The sequence below is a fragment of the Neltuma alba genome, unplaced genomic scaffold, assembly GCF_004799145.2.
Source record: "Neltuma alba isolate B1F8T4 unplaced genomic scaffold, ASM479914v2 tig00010689_pilon, whole genome shotgun sequence".
Lineage (NCBI taxonomy): Eukaryota > Viridiplantae > Streptophyta > Magnoliopsida > Fabales > Fabaceae > Neltuma > Neltuma alba.
Window position 1 is genome coordinate 148,968 of NW_021635529.1, and position 21,869 is coordinate 170,836.

General features: G+C 35.6%; 2 protein-coding genes across 6 annotated transcripts; one reads left to right on the plus strand and one right to left on the minus strand.

The window, feature by feature from the left end:
• Window positions 1-12,739: 12,739 nt before the first annotated feature.
• Window positions 12,740-13,087, minus strand: LOC114758345 (uncharacterized). Its single transcript, XM_028947398.1, has one exon. It carries the CDS (start codon window positions 13,085-13,087, stop codon window positions 12,740-12,742), a length of 348 nt encoding a protein of 115 aa, XP_028803231.1.
• Window positions 13,088-17,221: 4,134 nt separating this feature from the next.
• Window positions 17,222-19,921, plus strand: LOC114758354 (transcription initiation factor TFIID subunit 8). Of its 5 annotated transcripts, none has more exons than XM_028947407.1 (3): window positions 17,222-17,343; window positions 17,985-19,281; window positions 19,662-19,921. In XM_028947407.1, the coding sequence occupies exon 2, from the start codon at window positions 18,241-18,243 to the stop codon at window positions 19,198-19,200; it is 960 nt and encodes a 319-aa protein (XP_028803240.1). In that variant the 5' UTR covers window positions 17,222-17,343; window positions 17,985-18,240; the 3' UTR covers window positions 19,201-19,281; window positions 19,662-19,921. The 5 variants fall into 5 exon arrangements, with proteins under 5 accessions (XP_028803240.1, XP_028803241.1, XP_028803242.1 ...); XM_028947408.1 differs by having other exon boundaries at window positions 18,041-19,281; XM_028947409.1 differs by having other exon boundaries at window positions 18,065-19,281.
• Window positions 19,922-21,869: the final 1,948 nt, after the last annotated feature.

Sequence of the window (21,869 nt, forward strand, 5' to 3'; positions counted from 1 at the left end):
TCTCTCAAGTTCTATTCGATTCAACGTAGAGAGGAAATAGAATTAATGGATTTTTCAAGCATAACATGATGAGGGGGAAAGCAGAGGACAAAAGTTTCAAACTGAAAAATTCTTAGAAATAAGGAAATGCGTTAAGAGAATGGCGAAGAAAGGAAACTTCGAAAAAAAAAAATACGATGCTAAACAAGCATGGATTTATATAAAAGTTAAGGTGTGTTTATCAATCTTAAATATTCTGTCAGGTATGTCTAGCATTGTAAAATATATATTTTCTTGTGTCTAGTACTATGAAGTATATTTTTCAAATGCATCTAGTATCTAAAAATATTTTGAAATGTAATTTTACTCTTAAAATATTAATGTTTTCAAAAGTAATTGTAGTTTTAAAATACTATTTCATGAGTAATTTTAATTTTGTTTTTAAATCCTCAAAAAATCCGTTAAATAAATGTATATTAAGTATCATAAAGTATTTTTTATTATTTTGTTAGGGCGTTAAACACACTTGGAAAAATATTCTAAGATATTAAACACACTTGTCAAAATATTTTAGAGGTGCTAAATGCTTATTGACCTTTTATAAAATTACTACGAACGGTCAAAGTTTCCCCCAAAAAGCGCCGTCCGTATGGATCCTTGCAAGCCCCCGAATCCGGATTAGTCTGGGGACGTTGTCACGGCTGAAAGACGCCTATTTCCCTGGGATACCGGATGGAGTAATCCAAAAAAAAAAAAAAAATTTCCCCCAAAAAAAAGTAAATGGACATAAAATACACTAATATATATATATGGACATAAAATACACTAATATATATATATAAGTTCAGTTGCCAATTTTGAAAGTTTATATTTAAAAATGAAAAAAAAATCACAAATCAATTGTGAAGCCATTTCACCACTTGAGAAATCAACCAATTGATATTTCAATTTGCACACTGAAAATTACAAGATTTTCAGCCAGCTTTTCCAAAGTTTACACTAAGTGCTAACCGCATAAGGGCATTTTCAACTATTTTCTTTTTTTCAAAAAGAATTTAACTTTAGTCTTCCTCATAATTTCATAAACTTGTGATCCTTCAGTCTCATTTTTTTTTCCCGCCCCAAGTTCATTTATGTTCTCAACTCTGAATGACATTAATTTTAACCAATTTTAATGTATCCTTTCATACTTGATGCATTACACAAGATCTAAAAAAAACATATTAAGATTAAAAATGTTCAAAATTTCTTATGCAGTAGTCTATAATCAACTATACATATGGGGAGTGAGTTGTTTTTTTTTTAAAAAAAAAATAAAAAGCAAATATAGTAATCATTAAAAAAAGTACAAATAAACCTCTTATTTTAAGCAATGAGGGACGGTGAGAAGAATGAAACTTTTAAATATGTCTTCAAATTATTGAATTTTTTTAATGAGAACTGTAAGGTTGAATGGTCAGACTTCTGAACACTTCTTAAATAAAAAATTAAATTTAAAGTATTTAAATGAGGAAAAGTAGGTGACATTAAAAGAGTCTCCTCTTCACATGAGGCAACAAAATTTTTTGAATCTTTTTACAGTAGTTTGTCTTGGTCTTTTGGTCTAAATATTGATTTGTTATAGGATCTAGGTAATTAATTTACATAAATTAAAAAAAATTAATTTAGTCAAATACTTGTAAATATATGTGTTAGTTTTAAAAATATTTTTATATGAAAAGTACTTTTATTAATTTTATTTATTACCATATGTGATTAATAGATAGTTTAACCAAAAAAAAAATAACAAAAATACATACGAGACATAAAATGAATTAGATATCAAATATATATGTGTGTGTATTTGTGTTTTTGTATATATAGGTGCTCCAGGGAGTGGAAAGAGCACCCAGTGTTTAAAAATAGCTTCAGAATTTGGATTTGCCCATCTTAGTGCTGGGGATCTTCTTTAAAACAGAAACTAACTCCAAAACTCAACGCGGGTAAGTAAATGTATAAAATTATATGCATGTAAATTCCATGCATTGGATAAAATTGGATCAATAGATTACATATTTAGGGCATGTTTGTTTTCTGTTTTTTGGTTTTTTGTTCTCAGAAAAATTTTATAAAATAGTTTTTTAGAAAGGTTTTGAAAACAAAAAACAAAAAAAAAATCTGTTTGAATAATTGTTCTAAAAAATTATATTTAAAAATAAATATATAGAGATTGGAGGGTGAAATTTCGATAAGAACTCAAGTCCTCAAATAAAAAAAGTCATGGAGTAGAGAAGAAAGGGTTTTTCAATTTTCCCAAACAAAAAATAAGAAATACAAAAACAAAAACAAGAAAACAACTAGAAATCATTTTGGTCTCTTGGTTTTTTTAAAAAGACAGATTTATATTTTTTGTTTTTTTTAAAAAGTCGCTCAACTAAAAACAAATTATCAAACAAGTTTTAAAAAAAAAATGTTTTCAAAATAAGAAAACAAACAAACCATTAATTACTATGAATTTTATATTGGAAAAATAGCAAATAAACACCCCCAATATGTGAAATTACAATTTAGGACTCTCAATTTGAAAAATAGTAAATAAAAACCCAGTCTCATATTACAAATATAAAATCTTTGTGAAATGTCTGAAATACCCTTTAGCAAAATAACAAGTTGACTATAGGAAATGACTAATTCACTTTAGTGAATAACAATTTCAGTGGATCAAATCACAACTTGACTGAGAGTATGTCAAATGACAAGTTGACTATAGGAAATGACAAGTTTACTTTAGCGAATGACAACTTCAGTAGACCAAATCACAACTTGGCTGAGGGGCATTTCAAACATTTCACCAAGATTTCATATTTACAATATAGGATCGGGTCTTTATTTGTTATTTTTCAAATTGAGGTCCCAAATCGTAATTTCACATATTAGGTGGTCTTTATTTGTCATTTTTCCTTTTATATTCTTATATTGATATATTAAATATATTGTCTTATTAAGTTTAATATATTTTTCATCTCTCTAGTCATTTATATTAAGTTTCATGCGTTAATAATATTTTTGTTGAGATCAATGATGGAGGAGTACAAGAAACGAGGGAAGCTTGTTCCGAGTGAGATGGCATTAAGGTTACGTTTGGTAGGAAGCATTGAAAATGAGGGGATTGAGATTGAGATTACAAGTGAGAAAATCTATCAAGAGAGTGTTTAGTATAAAAGATTATTTGATATATGGGATTAGCTAAAGCCATGTATGTGGGATTGGAGAATACCATAGGGGGAAGTGGTATTCCCCAGTCCCACCTTTATGGGTTTGTCTAATCCCATATAACAAATAATTACTCATACTAAGTATTATTTTAATAATTTTTTTCAATTACAATTCTAATCCCAATCCTTTATTTTTAATGCTTCGTACCAAACGGGACCTAAGAGTTTTGGGCGAAGCAATGAAGAGGAGTGAACCAACAAATTTGTTATTGATGGATTCCCAAGAAACCAAGAAAATGTTGAAGCAGCTGAGAATTTTGTGAGTCTCAAATGCTTCAAAATAATTATCCTCAATTAATTAATTAATTTTTAATTTTTTGTTTATCTATAGTGCTTGTGTGAGTGAATGATCAATGATTGACTTTGAAAAGAAAATAATTATCCTAATTAATTAAATCATGTTTAACCGATAAAAATAGAGCCAAACTTGGTTCTATATTTTGCTTGCAATGAAGAAGAGTCCATTAGGCGCCTTTCAAACAGAAATCAGGTTAGTTAATCACTCTTTCGGCTTTATTCAATCATTAATATTACAGATTGCTCAATTCAAATTTGATTATTGTCATATTCAGATATTCAATAAAATAGGCACTTTCGACATATTTCTCTTCATTATTAATAAATTTCGAATCTCAACATATTTTTCCTTATTATTAATAAATTTTGAATATGTGGCCATGTCTAATCAAAAGACATCAAATTCCTTTCATTCAACTTAGACATTACTGGTAAGGTTAAGGAGCAATGGTCATGTTTGATTAAAAAAAAAAAAAAAAAGAGGAGCAATAGCCATGAAATTTTTTCTCATAAGCGTTTGGCGTCTTAAGCTTTTTTTTTTTTTGTTGCCCATCCAATTTACCGGAGCTTTGCTCCGACTACATCTGGATCCGACCCGCGTTGCGTATCTAGCTGTGATAAGTGAGTCTCCCAACGGAGATTTGTATATACGCTGAAGCTCGAACTCGAGACCTCGCTTAAACAGTACCAAACCGCTGCATCGTAAGCTTTTTAAAAAAACAAAAATACACACAAAGCTTCAAGAGATAGAAAAAGTTTCCCAAACTGTAAAAGGGCCTAACATCCTTACATGGGGTCCACAATTTCGTGGGCATTTTTGCCCCTTTTGAAAACTTTAGGATGCCTTGTCTATTAAAGAAAATTTCATGGGCGATTTTGCCATAGTCGTTGGATAAAGATAGAATTACTGCAAGGTTTCAATAAAGAAATCTAATTACTGAAAAATCTCAATAATAAGTGAGTGATATAAAACTGTTATTATTTATTGTATTATACCTTGTCATTACACTTTTAGATGATTAAATCCCTTCGATACTACCTTATAATATGAACCCTGCCTTTGGCGTATTTAATGCTTGGGGGGATTTTACCTTTTTTTTTTTTTTTCAAATTCCTTGTGTATTTTTGTTACACTAAAAACTTAGGATAGCAGACCCATCACCCATGGCCCATGGTAGGTATTTCTACTCTTTAACCCTTGTTGGCAAGATAAATAAATTGAAATTTTTATAGCTTATAAATGTAATAACTTTTGTTAAATGGTAACATATAGATTATTGATAGATTAATACTAAGCTGAGCAATATATAGGATTATACATACATATATTTTTGAGTGAAGAATATACAAATATTAAGTGTTTGATATATGTTTGAGGGTGGCATAAACTATGAGAAGTAATTTTGAAGTGAATGTTGAAGGGAAGAGTTGATGATAACATTGAGACCATCAAGAAGAGACTTGACGTTTATTATCAAAGCACATTACTAGCGATTGATTATTACTCCTCAGAGGGCAGAGTTTGCAAGGTATGTATATATAATATTGAATATTACAAAAAAAATGTGTCGTATTGATTTTTTTTGTATTATAAAAAGCAAAACGTTAGTACATTGCCAATTCTTAATTATTAAAAATCCCACAAGAGAAAAGAAAAAAATTAAAAATGACTAAAAACCGGATGGGTACTTAAATTAGTTGAGACGACGATTAAAAAGACAAAAGTGAACTGAGGTCAATTGAATCATAATTAAAATATATAGCTTGAAAAGAGTAGTATTTTAAATAAAAAAAGCATTAACTATTTAAATGAAAAAGCATTAACTAACAAGTATATGGAGCAATCATACATAATTCACACAAAACCTAGCAAACCAAAGGCCACTAAAGGGCAAATAGGACAAATTGTTTTTTCCCCCTTAACTCAAAACAACATCATTTGAGACTCAGTAGCGTGAGGGGAAAAAAAATATAAAAAATCAACATGGTTGACCTATTCAAAATTCTTTATCCGAGGGTTTAAAAAATTAGTTCACTGATTTATTGGTCTAACCAAGCAATTCAAATAGGATTTTAGTACCATGAAAAAATCAAACTTCATAGATGAAGGAAGATGTTTATAATATAATGCAACAAAGCATTCCCATGCTTTATTGTAGGCAAAAATGCACATTTTGTTAGTTAACTTCATATAAAATTTAATTTTGGTTTCTTAATTTATAAAGTACTACCTCCTGTCCTAATTATAAGAGCCAGTTGACTAATTTGAGAAGATTGAGGAAGTAAGTTGAGTTAGTTATTTGTCCTAAATAGATATTGTCTTTCCTAAAATATCCTTGCTAATCAAGTGTATTGACTAGAACTATCATTATTAGAAGGGCTATTTTGAAAAAAAATGTATAAATATGAGAGACAAAGTGGATTGGGGTCTTATATTTAGGACCAAAATAAAAGTCAAACAGGGTCTTATATTAAGGACCGGAGGTAGATATATTTAGTCCTCTAATCTTAACACATTTAATTTTAAATGTTTATTTTTTGTGCCAATTATTATTATTTTAAAAATTAAATTTAATATATTAGCATTTGAGAATATTTTCTTAACATTTAAAAACTTAATAGATGCATTTTTATCAAAATAAAATGCTGTATGAAATTAAAGGATGAAAAAAATTCACTCAGGCTTTTATTGTCCTCCCTCCTGTCACAAGCAAAGACAGGTGGCGGTGTGAGATTGGGCAGTGATACTTTCCTTCTCCAACATAATAATGTTGTAGGCTTGGGTTCTCATGTAATACTCCTATTATTGTTGCTCTTTTGTATGCTTTCTTAATTCTTGTTATTATTGATATATGGATCTGGGAAAATGACACATAAAGAAACCTGAAATAATAAAATGCCAAAATGGGAAGCTAAGCAAATGTATTACCAGATAGGGAAGTGTTTCCTGATTTGGGATTATGCAAATGTTGCACAATTACGAAACAGCCCCTGTCAGTTAGCGTTTGAAAGCAAAGAGAGAGAAGGCGCGAACACTCGTGCACTGCCTGTCGTGCTTCTCGGTTTCTCGCTTCCACCATCCCCATTGTTGCCCTAAAAACGCCAGCAAGCTAGACAGTTGAGGACCCCGAAATAGTGTGTGCGTAAGAGAGCAGAGGAGTTGGAAGTGGAAGGGTGTGCTGTTCGAAGGGCGAACATGGTCGCGTTTGACTGATTGTGTGGAAAGACGAAGGTTGGCGCACGGTGATTCACCATTGCAGTTAACATCAACAGCATTTCAGTGAGGTAAGTTTAGGCATTTAAGTTTCGTGCTGTGGTCGACGTTTCTGGGTGAGTTTGGGAAGCAATGATTGGGCAATATTTAGATATGACGCGATGAAGTTTGTGAATGACAGGAATGGCGATTAAGGGTTTATGCTGAGTCTCTGTGGCAAGCTATTTTGTTTTTTATAACGTAGTTGAGAACTGGAAAAATGGGTTTTCAAATCAGTAGGAAAATTGTCTGATTGACTGGAAAAATTATATGAACAACTGGAAATGACAATAACATACTGGTAAATGACTATGATCGAACCTAAAATGACCATATTCATAGTAATGACCTTACTGTCTGAATGAGTGGAAAGATTATATGAATAAACTGGAAATGACAATACCATACTGGTAAATGACTATGAAGGAACTTGAAATGACCATATTCATAGGAATGACCTTACTGTCGGACTGTAATGGCCATGTTGGTAATGACAATGAATTAATTGGAAATGACCATATTCATAGTAATGACCTAACTGTTAGTCTGTAATGGGCATATTGGTAATGACAATAAATTAACTGGAAACGACCATATTCATAGTAGCATCCTTACTGTCACTCTGTAATGGCCATATTGTAAATAACAATGAAGGAACTGGAAATGACCATAACGAATCTGGAAAGAACTAGATATCTAGTAGATGTATAAAAATTATGATTTAATGATGGTACCTTGATGACTTTGCAGAACTATACGAGATGGTGTTGGAAGAAGGGGAAGGGTCCACAAGCAAAGGAGTCCACAGTGGGCTTGTGTTGTTCAGAAGGGAGTATATGGCAAAACGAGGGGAGAAGTGTAAAAACACAAGAGAAGAAAAAATTGAAGTGGGGAAGGCATGGAGGGCCCTGAGTGAAGAAGAGAAAGATAGGTATAATGAGAGGGCAAGGAAAACGAAGCCATAGAAAGGTGAGAAGAAGAAGTATGATGTTCCCTTATACACCTGGTGCTCATTGCCCGGATTTCTATCATTGGCTGAATATGTGAAGAAGAACAGGCGATTGAGGCAGAAAGTTCAGAGGATGGGATTTGGGAACTTGCTTAATGTGAATGTGAAGCAACTTCCACGTGATCTACTTGTGTCATTGTTGAGATGCTATGACCCACCAACACATTTTTTGACCATTAGAGGGTAAGGGCAGGCAATTGAGGCAAAATATGCCCATGAGTTTCTAGGTGTACCTGACAGTGGGGAGAAAGTGAAATATGATGTTAGTGAGGATGACCTGGAATACAAGAGGTTGAAGGATACTTATTGGAAGGTTCCATTTACCTAGATACTGAAGAGGATATTATCTGGGGAAGAAAGCGACAATTTTGAGTTCCTATTTATGCTTTATATAGTTGGAGCTTTTTTATGTCCTGGGTCAAGCACAACTGTACATATACGTTTGTTGAAAGTGATGCATCACACAATGGATGGGTTTGGGAAATATGATTGGTCAACGTACATAATCAAGAACCTGTGGAAGGAAATGGGAGACTTTGTGAAGATGACAAAGAAGAAGAAGAAAGGAACCTGCAATGTTGGAGGGTGTCTTTATTTGCTGCTGGTAAGTCAATATTTTTCTTATGGTTCACTATATTTTTGTTTTATGTTATTGTTGTAGAAGTGTGACCTATTTTTGTTTGGTTTTGCAGCTGTATTTTGCTGAGCGTTTCCCGCTGGGATTGTCTGTTGACCGGGGTTTAACAAGCGCCATTGAATATTAGACCGAGGAGAAGATAAAGGAGAGGGTGGAGAAAGAGAGAGGTAGCAACATGGGAATATTGCATGGAAGCAGTGGCAGCGATGTTTACTCAGCAGGACATGAGGACAGTCCAATTCTGCAGTCTTTAGATCTGGTATATGGGAACTTAGAAAATATACGTGACCTGAGTTTAAGTTAGTCTATTAGCAAGGTTGATACTTGAGATGACAAGACTTTATTTACAAATGACCAGTGAGATACTAGCATTCGATAACAGTGAACAATTTTTTTGATTTCTTCATTTACTGTGTATGTAGGTATTGAAGGAGTTGAGGGCTCGTTTTGTCAAGAAGCTTGAAGAAAGCCAGAGGACGTTAATGAAGGCTCTTGATGATGAGCTACTCAAACTGCAGATTGGATTGAACGCCAAAGTTAAGGGGATGGGGAATGAGAATGCCACTGCTAAAGAAGGGGTTGAAATAGTTGGTGATGCAGGTGGTAACGATGCTGAAGAAGCTGATGATGTTGACCGAGTGGTGGAGGAGATTGCAAAAGAGGTTGCAGTGGGAGGTGCAGATGAGGAACTTGATGAGGATGAAACCAACAAAGGAGATGATGAGAAGGATGAGGATGAGGATGAAGAACAATATGACCTTCATGACAGGGAAGTCAGTGATGATTACATGGTTGAGGAGGTGGAAGAAGAGGGTGACCGTGATGGTCATGGAGGTGATGATGACGACGATGAGGATGAGGAGGAAGATGACCATGATGACAGGGAAGGAGGTCATGTGGTTGATGAGGAGGAAGATGACCATGATGACAGGGAAGGAGGTCATGATTATGTGGTTGAGGAGGCGGAAGATGATGATAAGAAGGTTCGGGATTCAGATGATGAGGGTGAGGAAGATACACATGTACTGACAATGACCCCTACCAATGTTCCTTTGCTGTTGGATCGCGAATGGGTGAGTAGTGACAGTGGGGAGGAAGGAGGGCCTGAAAAATCGATTGACGTTAGGAGGTCAACAAGGGCAAAGAGTTCCACAATTAAATCTTCGTGGATAGAATTCAAGGCAGCTCTGAGGACGAAGAGGCCAAAGGAGGAAAGGGACATCTTTTTCACTTTAATATCCCGTAGACCCAAGGGAGAGGAAGAGGGGAATATGTAAGTATATCCCCAGCTAGCGTTTTGTTTTCAAATGACACAGTGTGCCCTGACAATGACAGCAATAGAATTGAAATAACAATAAAATACATGGGGATGACAAGTATTGATGTCCCCAACACCATACTTTCTGTCACTGACATCTGACAATGTTTGCAAGACTGTCATCAAAATGTTTGATGAAGATATAGACCGACAATAGCTGTTTTCCCTGGGTGGAGTGAACAGAGTAAATAACAGGGTATTTTAGAATGCTCTGTCCCTGCACCCATGATTATGTTTGATAATGTTTGGTGAGATTATTGTATCAGAATGACGTTTTCACTTGTGTTCCGTAGGTGCTTAATTTGGTGTGCAAGGCAGTGATGGAGGACATGAAGGCAGAGTTGGGGCTAGAGAAGAGGCATATTTTCGATGTTGATTTCATGGTGAGGTTGCATAATTCCAAATGCAAATACCAATGACAGCAATTGAATTGGAAATGACTTGTTCTCTGTTAATGGATTAACAATTTCATGTCATGCAGAACATGATGGCACATGATCCAACCTGGAAAGCCCAAAAATATAAGAAGCTCTTTCTTCCTGAGTTCCTTGGCTACAACTTAGCTTAATGTGATTTCATAATTGGTCCGGCTCTTGTTGGCCAACACTGGTTTTGCGTTGCCATTCAACCTAGCACATTGGATTTCCACGTATTAGACTCCATGAGGGACCAGTTTGGAACCAAGGACAGAAAGAAGAAGAAGAAGAAGAAGGTTGTCATCAAAGACCCAGTGGAAATGGCTGTGGATGACTGTGTAAGAAAAAACTCATTATCTTTACCCTAGTTTTTTAACTTGGAAAATCATTAAACTTTCTATGTTGGTCCTGAATCTTGTTGCAGAGGATGAGGTTCAATATTATACTGGACTTGGTCAAGCCAAGATTGGTTGGGAAAAAGCCAATGTCTCCCATGATATTTGCAGAAGTTCCCCAGCAGAATAACCTGTCAGTTTTGTCAAATTCGATTTCTGTGTGGTAAATGCACATGTCAGATGTGTTAACTAACTGTGCTGATATTGCTACGTCCACAGGAGGGATTGTGGGGTGCACTGCATGATGTGGCTGAGAAGATGGGAACCTGGTGTGACCCTTACCTACACAGAGGAAGAAGTTGCTGGCTTTCGTCGTGATCTGACATGGTGGTTGGTGAATCATGAACAAAATGAAAAACGTGACGAGGCATTGGCCCTTATTCGACGACCACAACCAACCAAGAGCACAAAGTCCAAGAAAAGGCATCGGTCTTAGGTGTCTCGATGTTAGGGTCATAATTCACTTGTCCTCTGTTAGATTGCTGTATTTAATGTGCATTGTAGGCTGATCAGAAATTTACTGTGTATTGTTATGGTTAACAGAGATTGGTGTCCATAAATGTATGATTGTTGAGATCCATGATGCCAATTTATTCCCCAGTGACATAAATGAATCTGACATAAATGAATCTGAGTTTAACCACACCAAAACAGATGATGACAACAACCCCATTGGACATGTGCTATTGGTTTCCATTTTCTGTTGAGGTCGCTAAATTTTACTTCAATATATCCTGTTGGTATCCAACAGAAAATGACACCAAGTGAAGCGAATATAACGGCGATAATGATAAGGATAACCTGGTCTGATTTTATAACATCAGTTTAACACAGCTGTCAGCTTATGCTGATAGCATCACTGCCAATGACCAGAACAAATTTAAAAATGACAACAAGTGATCCGAATATGACAACGATAATGATAAGGATAACCTGGTCTGATTTTATAACATCAGTTTAACACAGCTGTCAGCTTATGCTCAAAACCAATTTAAAAATGACAATAAGTGATCCGAATATGACAACGATAATGATAAGGATAACCTGGTCTGATTTTATAACATCAGTTTAACACAACTGTCAGCTTATGCTGATAGCATCACTGCTAATGACCAGAACCAATTTAAAAATGACAACAAGTGATCCGAATATGACAACGATAATGATAAGGATAACCTGGTCTGATTTTATAACATCAGTTTAACACAGCTGTCAGCTTATGCTGATAGCATCACTGCCAATGACCAGAACCAATTTAAAAATGACAACAAGTGATCCGAAATGACAACGATAATGATAAGGATAACCTGGTCTGATTTTATAACATCAGTTTAACACAGCTGTCAGCTTATGCTGATAGCATCACTGCCAATGACCAGAACCAATTTAAAAATGACAACAAGTGATCCGAATATGACAACGATAATGATAAGGATAACCTGGTCTGATTTTATAACATCAGTTTAACACAGCTGTCAGCTTATGCTGATAACATCACTGCCAATGACCAGAACCAATTTAAAAATGACAACAAGTGATCCGAATATGACAACGATAATGATAAGGATAACCTGGTCTGATTTTATAACATCAGTTTAACACAGCTGTCAGCTTATGCTGATAGCATCACTGCCAATGACCAGAACCAATTTACAAATGACAACAAGTGATCCGAATATGACAACAATAATGATAAGGATAACATGGTCTGATTTTATAACATCAGTTTAACACCGCTATCAACTTATGCTGATAGCATCACTGCCAATGACCAGAACAAATTTAAAAATGACAACAAGTGATCCGAATATGACAATGATAATGATAAGGATAACCTGGTCTGATTTTATAACATCAGTTTAACATCGGCTGTCAGCTTATCCTGATAGCATCACTGCCAATGACCAGAACAATTTTTAAAATGACAACAAGTAATGCGCCATTAACAAAAGCTAACATCCCCATAACAGTAACTTCCTTTCATGTATTCAATGACAAGTGGACATTAAGATACTAGCCACACTTAATGCTCCCTTATCACTGAAATTTCTATCAGCTTACTTACAAAAAAATGTCTCCACCTAGCTCCTAACTACAACCCCATTTCCAAAAAAGTTGACAAGGGCGGAGCATAAAACTATGTACACCAAAAAATGACCCATCCCCACTGTACTCGAAACTTCATGATGGATTAGGATTTCTGCAATTCCTCCTTGTGTGTCCAGGTTGGTGGCATCTTTCACAGTGGTATATTCGTTTGTTCTGGAACTGTGGTTCATCCTTGTTTACTTTTGGTCTTCCTGGTGGTCGGGATGTCATGGGAGGTAGCAAGAAAACTTGCTCACTGACATTTTCTATTCTATAGTAGTCATTTGGGTGAGGCATGTCTGTTGTTACCACAGGAATCATACTGCGAGCATAAATCTTTTCTTGTGATGACTTTTTATAGCAATTATCAATATAATCATAAATATTGCCGTGCACAATCTTGATGGCAGCACAAGCATGGGAACAAGGGATCCCCGTCATTTACCAAGATCTGCAACTGCATTGGTGTAGTCCAAGATCAACCTGATGGTCTCCACGTGATGTTGTCACCTTCACTCTTCCCCCACCATAATTTTCAACATACATATGGTCAGACCCAGCCACCATATCCAGCACCTTACTCTCTATATTTGGACCAACGCAATTCTTCCATTTGGTCATAGCCACATAGGAGGCATGCAGCTTTCTTGCAACTTTATCTCGGTGCTCATAGATCAATTGGGGTACAGTATGCTTTCTCTCATTGACCATCCATGCATTGAATGATTCTGCTATATTACTTGTAATATTGTCCCATCTTTTATATGGGAACCTGCTTTTAGCCCACCTATCTACATCCCCATGATGAATAAGCCAATCAAATAGCCTTGGAGAAAAGGATCTCATGTCATCCATTGCTGCCTCAAATTTCTCATCTGTCCTTGCGTATGCAATTTTATCCAATAAATATAGTGCATCCTCCTTTGATCGGCCATTTGTCCTTGTTTGCCCCTTATTAATTTTCATAACTTCTGAACTAAAATTCTCCTTGACGTGTCTATAACAAAAGGCATGCCTTTGACCCCCAAAGATTGATGCTACTCCTCCGATGATAGCATTGTGTTGATCTGATACAATCGTTACTTCCACAGAACCCAGGATTTTTTTTTATCATATAGAAAAACCACGTCCAGTCATCTAGTGTTTCTCCCTTCACAATTGCAATTGCAAACGGCAGCAGCTCGTTATCTGCATCATAAGCTAAAGCTGACAACATTGTCCCCTTGTATGGTCCGCTTAAGTGAGTTCCATCAACATACATAATACGCCTCGCACCACCCAAGAAACCCTCAATGCATGCCCCGTAGGCAATGAAAACACGCTCAAACCGGTTCCCAATAGCAGTCTATTCAGCCACGGATTTTTCATCTGTTTCCTTTATCCTTTCGCATACCCATGGTATGAGCATGTATGATTGTTTAGGCCTGCCATATATGTCTTCCAATGACTTCTCTCTTGCTCTATAAGCCTGTTTATATGTTAGATCAATCCCATACTCTCGTTTCAACCTCTTCCTTATCTCAGAAGTGCGCTTGTCTGCATGATCCCTCATCTCATCAATTATTATTGATGAGTTCAAACTAGCTCTTCCAATATGCATCACGTCCAAGCTATCTTGGGCAGAATGAACATGCCAGTTTATAAATGTCGTCACTCGTAGCACATCACAACTCTTCCCCACATGATTTGCACATAACTTCCATGGACAACCCTCAACTTTACACCTCATCGACATGAATTCCTTGTTATTCCTCACATACTTGGCCACAAACTTGTTTGCAAGTGCAAACTTGTATACAGACACCCGAAATACATCTGCACTAGGAAAACGTTGGCCCACTCCTGTAAAAAGTCCCCTCCATTCCGCATGAACCATCTCACTACCATCCGTATCTTAAGCTACGATAGATGTATCCACATTAGGGGGCCTACTTATTTCATCATTGTCACATTCACGAGTATTTTCTTCATTGAGCCAGCCATAATCACAACACAAACTAATGGGAAACGCATCCAGTTCCGTTTGCTGTGACATGCCCATGAATCTCTCTGTTCTGCATTCATAATGACAAGACTCGTTAACATAAATGACAAGAACAAATTCATAAATGACAACAAATAGTTAGGACAAACTTCCACTTACATTTCTACATTGTCCCTTGGTTGGGGACCCACTTGTCTTTTTTCGGCTACATACACATGATCGCTGTTCCCATTGTATTGAAAGAGGTTATACATTTCAACATTGTCATGAAGGTCAATCAATGTCTTCTCATCAAAGGCCACTATGTACTTAATGTCATAATTTCTTCCATCACCACCAATCCACTCAGATATCATTAGCCTCAATTCATCAAGTGTCAGCCCATCCTTAATGCTTCTTAACCTCACGCCACCTCCATTATATCTCACTTCACCTTCACCATTTGTCACAAATTTCCCCCCCACATGAAAATAACAGAACAGCTCCTTCCCACAAGATGACCCAGCTTCGAAATTCATTTATCTTCATTACCTGCACTGATAACAGAAGTCGAATGATTATATGACTTAATACCATCATCATCAACTTACACGACCAACTTAGGGTTTGACACATTCATGCTTATAATTTGCAACAAAACACTCATTTCTTTCCTGTCCATACTAATGCTTTATTTTCTCAGAATCAATCCACTCCATTATTCGAATCTCCCTCTAACATTGTCCCTTTATCTGACACTAATCACTCTAACCCACTTGTGACACCATCAAACCCCTCTCCCTCAGTGTTTTTCCTTCCCCGTGCATTCACCCTCTGATCACCGTCCTTCCTCACACTTTCTATATACCCACGCCATCTCCATGCTTCGCCACCCTCTCCACCTCAAAACCATCCCCACATCGACGACATTACCATCCAATGAGAAGAGGAAAATCAACCAGCGCATAAAGGAGACGGACAAAAGATAGAGGCGAACAATATAGTCACTGAATACTAACCTCGCTTTCATCGTTCAGTTGTTGCTTCGCGCATTCATGCTCCCACGTTCATGGTCCCTCCCAAGTTTTTCCTCCAGCTCCCGCCACAACTTGCACACTTCCACCGGTCACTTTTTCTGTTTGCATATGAGGGGCTGTTTCGTAATTATGCAACATTTGCATAATCCCAAATCAAGCAACACTTCCCTATCTGGTAATACATTTGCTTAGCTTCCCATTTTGGCATTTTATAATTTCAGGTTTCTTTATATGTCATTTTCCCTATGGATCTCTGCCCTTGAATTTTGAGTAGAATTGTCATGCGATGCTACAGTAAAATGTGATGCTCTTGTCTTGGGTTTTCCTTTTTCTTGGGTCTCTGGACATGTTAATTATCCAATTGCCCCCGCAACCAAAGCACGTTAGTCTTCTCTAAAATTGAATCATTTCTTAACTTTTTCATATGGGAAAATGACCCCAAAAAAATTGAATATAGTAAATTTCAAAATGCACAGTTAACACTTCCAAATAACACGAAATAAGGAAAGCCTGAATTGGAATTATGAAAACTTGAAAAAAAATGACCAATATATGTCTTTGTGTGAAATATGAACCAACAATTTTTGAACCGAAAATGATAAATTCTAAATTGCTCATCACAACATGTTATTAGGATATAACTTGTGAATTGAAAATAACAGGATGTGAACTAAAAATAATAATAACAGAATGCAAAATAACAATTTGATAACACAAGGGCATATTAGTTATTTCTTCACATTTTCATAATTTTAGTTTAGGCCTTTTTTTCCTGTCATTTTAAAGTGCTAAATATGCTTTTTAGAATTTTCTATATTCAGTTTTCTTCTTTTGATCACTTTCCCTTCACATATTAAAGTTTGATTTAAGAAGCATGGTTCCTTATATTCCCTTAAACCATGCCTATGAGATCTAATAGTCCTCTTGCTGCCAATCAGACATTAATAATAGCTGATCTTGCTGAAAGAGGCAGCAATATATGGCACCCTGTTAAATGGAACTCTCAAGTCATAAGAAGATTGTTTGATCTTCAAACTTTTAAGCAAATTATTTGTTTTTGTTGTTTTTTCTTTTTGGGGGATGACCAAACATGGTTTTAATATTTTAATGAAGTACTCCTCCGATCATAATATAAGATCCTTTTTATAATGTAAATTATACTATAAAAAGAATCTTATATCTAGAACCGGAGGAGTAGCTTGTTTCTCATCTACCAAGGCAGGACTCTTTTTTGGATAAGATATATCGGGAAATTCATCTTCCATGTAAATACTTGTCATTTTTTCTGATGACTAAATACTTGTTATTTTTTGCTTAAAAAAAAAGGTAAATCTTGAAATCTTCTTTGTCATTTGGAGAAATTCTCAAATTGCATCATCTTAATGCTTGATCTTTATATCTTTTTTATATTTGAACTACCTCTTAAAAAAAATTTGATTTTAAACCTCAAGAATTAGCGGGGAATTTTCTCTGGAAAAAAACTAAAATAACACTTTTGGCGAAAATGAATTAATTTTAGGCTTTAAACAGAGCCCTTTTCAGTGCTCACTCAAAATAAAATAAAATAAAAAAAAAAGCCCTTTTCGCTTGATAAATTCCTTTTTTGGTTCGGCATTCCCCCCTGGTTGAGCTCCCCGTCGGACGCCGTCCACTGTTGTCAGCCCTGCGTGGTTGTTCTCCGGCAAGTGTTGAAGAAGGTGCGTACTTCTTCTTCTCCCTCAATCCGTTTACATTGATTTGTTCAATCTGGCTTTGAATTTGTTTCCCCCGTCATCTGTTGATTTCTGTTCATTGCCAACCCTGCGTCTGTCGCCGTCGTACCGTTTCTTGCTTTGTCTTCTGTTTTTTTCACTTTAATTATTTCGAAGATCGTAAATTGCTAGAGTCTTAATAGTGTCATTCTTAAGTGGCTTGGAGGAGTTGCCTGCACCAATTCGGCTAACCAAGGCATCTTCATTAAAGTATCTGGAACAAAAATTAAAAAGGGAATGATATCACCTTAGCATCTTTCAAAGATTTGGCCCCCGCCCCCCCCCCCCGGGGGGGGGGGTTTGCTGTCTTTAATCAACCTCCACCTCAATAATGTGAGGTGGCGGATGATGAAGGAAAAAACGTAAATCCTTTTTAGTTTCACATCTCATTATTTTGCATCTTATTTCACAAAACAATTTCTTAAGAACCGCTACTATGCAGGAATCTAGCTAGTTGAGTAACTTGTTCTTCTAAAAAATTTTATAATGTTGCATTCCTTGTTATCATTTGTATAAGAGAATCATTTTTTCCTGTGTCAGAATGATTGCATTATTTCTCTTATGGGGAATTTTGCTTATTTTCATAGGCATTGAGTTTCAGTTTACATAGTTGTCAATAAGCTTTTAATCCATATACTGTCAGCAAACTTCACTTCATGCGTAGCAGGATTTTGATGTTCAGGGAAGGTTGATTAGTCTTAACAGTGAATATACTTCTTGACTGGCAGAAAGGAGCTTGTAAGCATTTCTTCACCCACATCAGTGGTAAATGCTGAGTTGCTGACAATAGTTTTTGCATAGGGCTTCTGTTTCTTATATGTTCTCATCCACCAGCTCTTTTCCATGGACCCTATGCAAAACCTAAGCATTAGGAAATCAACTTCAAAACCAACCTTAAAGGCAAAAGCCAAAAAGAAGAAGAAGAACCGTGCTGAAAGCGAGGCTCAAGTGGCAAAAGCCCCATCAGACTTATCTTTTGGTGTGGCAAAAGTTGCCATTTCGCAGATCTGTCAGTCAGTTGGCTTTAAGAGAACCCAGCTCTATGCTGTTGAAACCTTAACTAATGTTGCTGTAGAATATCTGCGAGCCATTGGCAAATCAGCTGCCTCTTTTTCCAATGCCTCAAATCGCACCAACGCCAACCTCTTTGACCTCATCAATGCTGTTCATGACATATGCTCTGTGCGGGGATTTCCCACAGCTTCAGAGATGCACAAGAGTGAGCTGCTTAGATCTGGAGCATTGAGAGACATTATGAAATTTTCCAGCCTTTATAAAGAATTATCATGTGCAAAGCCAATTCCCTGCCCAAGTTTTTCTCCATGTCCAAATCCAGTACAACCCATTGATTCAAACACATCCATGGGCTGCTATAAACAAAATCTGCGAGGTTCTCACATACCAAGATGGCTGCCAGACTTTCCTCCCGAAAGCTCATACAGGATTTGCGGCCAGGTAATTAAGGAAAGGAAAAATGGTGAAAAATTGTGGGAACAGTCAATTCCCTTGGAGATTTGTGGTGGTGGTATTGAGGAAAATAGGAAAGTATTACAGACCGATGAGGTATGTGGGAAAGAATTGAATGATGGAAGGATGGAGCTGGCAAAAGAAAGAGGCAAGTTGAAGTTTAACATTGGAAGGCAGAAAGAGCAAGCTTTTGGGTTAGATATGAATATGAACAGTGGTTTTTGTAGAGGAGGCAAACGTGTGTGTTGGAATCACAGTGAAATGAATGATTGCATGTTTGAGGATGGGAGTTTCCGTTCTGGGAAGTATACGTCAAGTGTGCTTGCAAATTTATAAGACTGATGTATTTTGACTTTGATTTGAAAGCGGAAGGTTGTAAGCCTCCGCACAGAATTTTCCAGCCCTCGAAGATTCAAGGTACATGTTAACACTCACCATCAAGTCCTTTATTCAAATTCTCTACAATTATAAAAGTGATTGTTTGTATAGTACTCATAAAAGGGTAGAGACAACAGTGCGAAAACGCAAGTATGACTGCTGAGAATCCAGTTTATGATATTTCACTTTGATAATTGAAAGTTTAATTTGTTATAAATATAGATAACTCTTGAGACTCTTGGAATCATTGTTCTTCACATTCATGAAATCCATATCTTCCTTATTGTTTGACACGATGAGACCTATAAGTTGTAGTCATAGGCCTATTATCTATTTTTCTTCATCTCTTTTTTCCTTTCCAATTTATAATATTTCATAACATAATTAGTTTTATTCATTCCTTTATTTTGCTTTTGCAGTTCAATGGCGAGGGCCGAATTCCAACTAAAGATATGTACTTGAGGGTTAAGGTATGTAATGGGCGTGGGACCAGGTGCCTAAGCTGGGGCTTTTGGATAGGTCTCCTCCATAATGATCATATTGATCCTGATGATAATTCTGAAGCTCAGTGTAAAAGAAATTGTATTAATCTTTATCTTTCTATAGGAGAAACACACTTATAGTACCGTCGGGATTAATGTGTTTGGAGGAATTGTATAAATTTAGGTGCTTTTCTTCTGAAAAAAAATACCTGATAGATTGAAATAGAGTCAGGAAAATAGGTCGAGCCCGTTGGGTTGACTCGTTTAAACCCATTTAAGTTGAGGGCAGGGCTTGTAATTTGAGATTTTTAAAGAGAATTTGGATTTAAAAGGGCCAGTCTTGTGAGGCTCGAAAATAAAAAAGGCCAGCTCGTTTAAGCCCCCAACAATAATTTTTTTAATTTATATTTTTTTCTTGATCCTAACCTAAGTCCCTAACATTTTACATATTCTCCCTCTCTAAGTTTCACTCTCAATTTTTCACTTACTCTCAGCTCACACCTCAATCTCTAATGATATTAAAATAAATAAAAATATATTCTCCATATCTTTAATTAGATTTCAAATTTGTATTTATTTGAACCAACAATTATATATTAAGATAAACAAAATATATTCCTCACATTAAAACAAAAATTTTAATGATTGAACTAATAGATACGTATCAATTTGTATATATGTTATAAAATTTAAATAAATAAGTTAACACTTTTTCTATAGTGACTATATCGTAATTTGTACTGTATATTTAAATAGAGTTGGACAAGCGAGCTAGACAAAATCAAAAAAGATCATCCTCAACAAAAGCAAAAAAAAGATGACATAGTTAGCTCATTAAAAGTATATTATGGATCAATCCAAAGTGCTAAGAGTTTTAGACTTCCCATGAGATTATACAGCAAAGTGATTTTCATAATTAAAACCCGAGAAATCATTGATATTTTTAGAAGTTAAGAAGAGACTATTACTAGTAAAGCACAATCAAATATTCTTACAATTAATGATAGTGATCATAGTATTTGTCCACTTCTTTTTTAGTGAAAACATTTTTCTATTTTTAATGGAACTTTTGGATGTTAATGTCATTGACTTATTATGTCTAATGGATGTTTTAATTTTTTGTATGTTGATGGACATTTAAATATGATGATCTTTTATATCTGTGACTTAATTTTATTCACATATATGTCTTTTACTAGTAATTTTATTGGTTTTTTTTATAAAACATATGAAAAATATGAAAAATGAAATTTTTTTATTAAACGGGCCGAAAGCCCGCGGGCCGGCCCTAAGCCTGTCTGCTTAAGGGTCAGGTCTAGCAAATTAGAGTATTTTTAAAATTTTGGCCCTATAGAGCCGGCCCTTTTAAACCTGCCAGCCCTGCAGGGTCAGTCCTGGAGCGTCAGGCTGGCCTATTTTCCCAGCTCTAGATGGAAAGATAATAACTCAAATAAAAAACCAATTTAAGTCCTTGATTTGATAATATTTATATTTTCAGTTGGAACCGCACAAAACTAAATGGTTAGTTGTAACTTGGCATTTAGCTTTGAGACGTTGAGAAAGACGTGGAACTATAATCAAGCAGCATACCATATTGGTAATGATATAAGTATGAAGCCATTTTCTAAGCTTAAGAGCACCCATTTAGTCACAACTTGAGACCAAAGCAAGCACAATGACAAGATTAGGAGCATAGAAGTCAGTAAATGTTGTTGATTTACCAAACAAATCTGACTTTTATCTAGCAAACCCCTTAGCAAAAATTCAATATAGGTTTTTGCTTTAGTCTTCATTTTCACAATACAAGTAGATGGCATAGACCAAATATATTTATTACTTGGGAAGCAAATAGACTTTTCTGACCATATTGAAGCCATTTGAAGACAAACATTTATTTTCTTCTAACAACATATCCATAGCGACTTTAAATTTAATTCTCAGCCATTAAAAATTCAATTGTCATGAGCTGAAATATACCATTCACAAGACAAATCTAACCTGGCCAATGTGGCAAGTTTCGTTTTAGTACCTCAGGAGCCAAGTAAGGACATATAACAATCTCATTAAATCTTTCATCTGTAGAAAATGACAAGTATCAGTAAATGAATCTTGGACAAAAGAAACTGATTGATAAAAGATGGATTT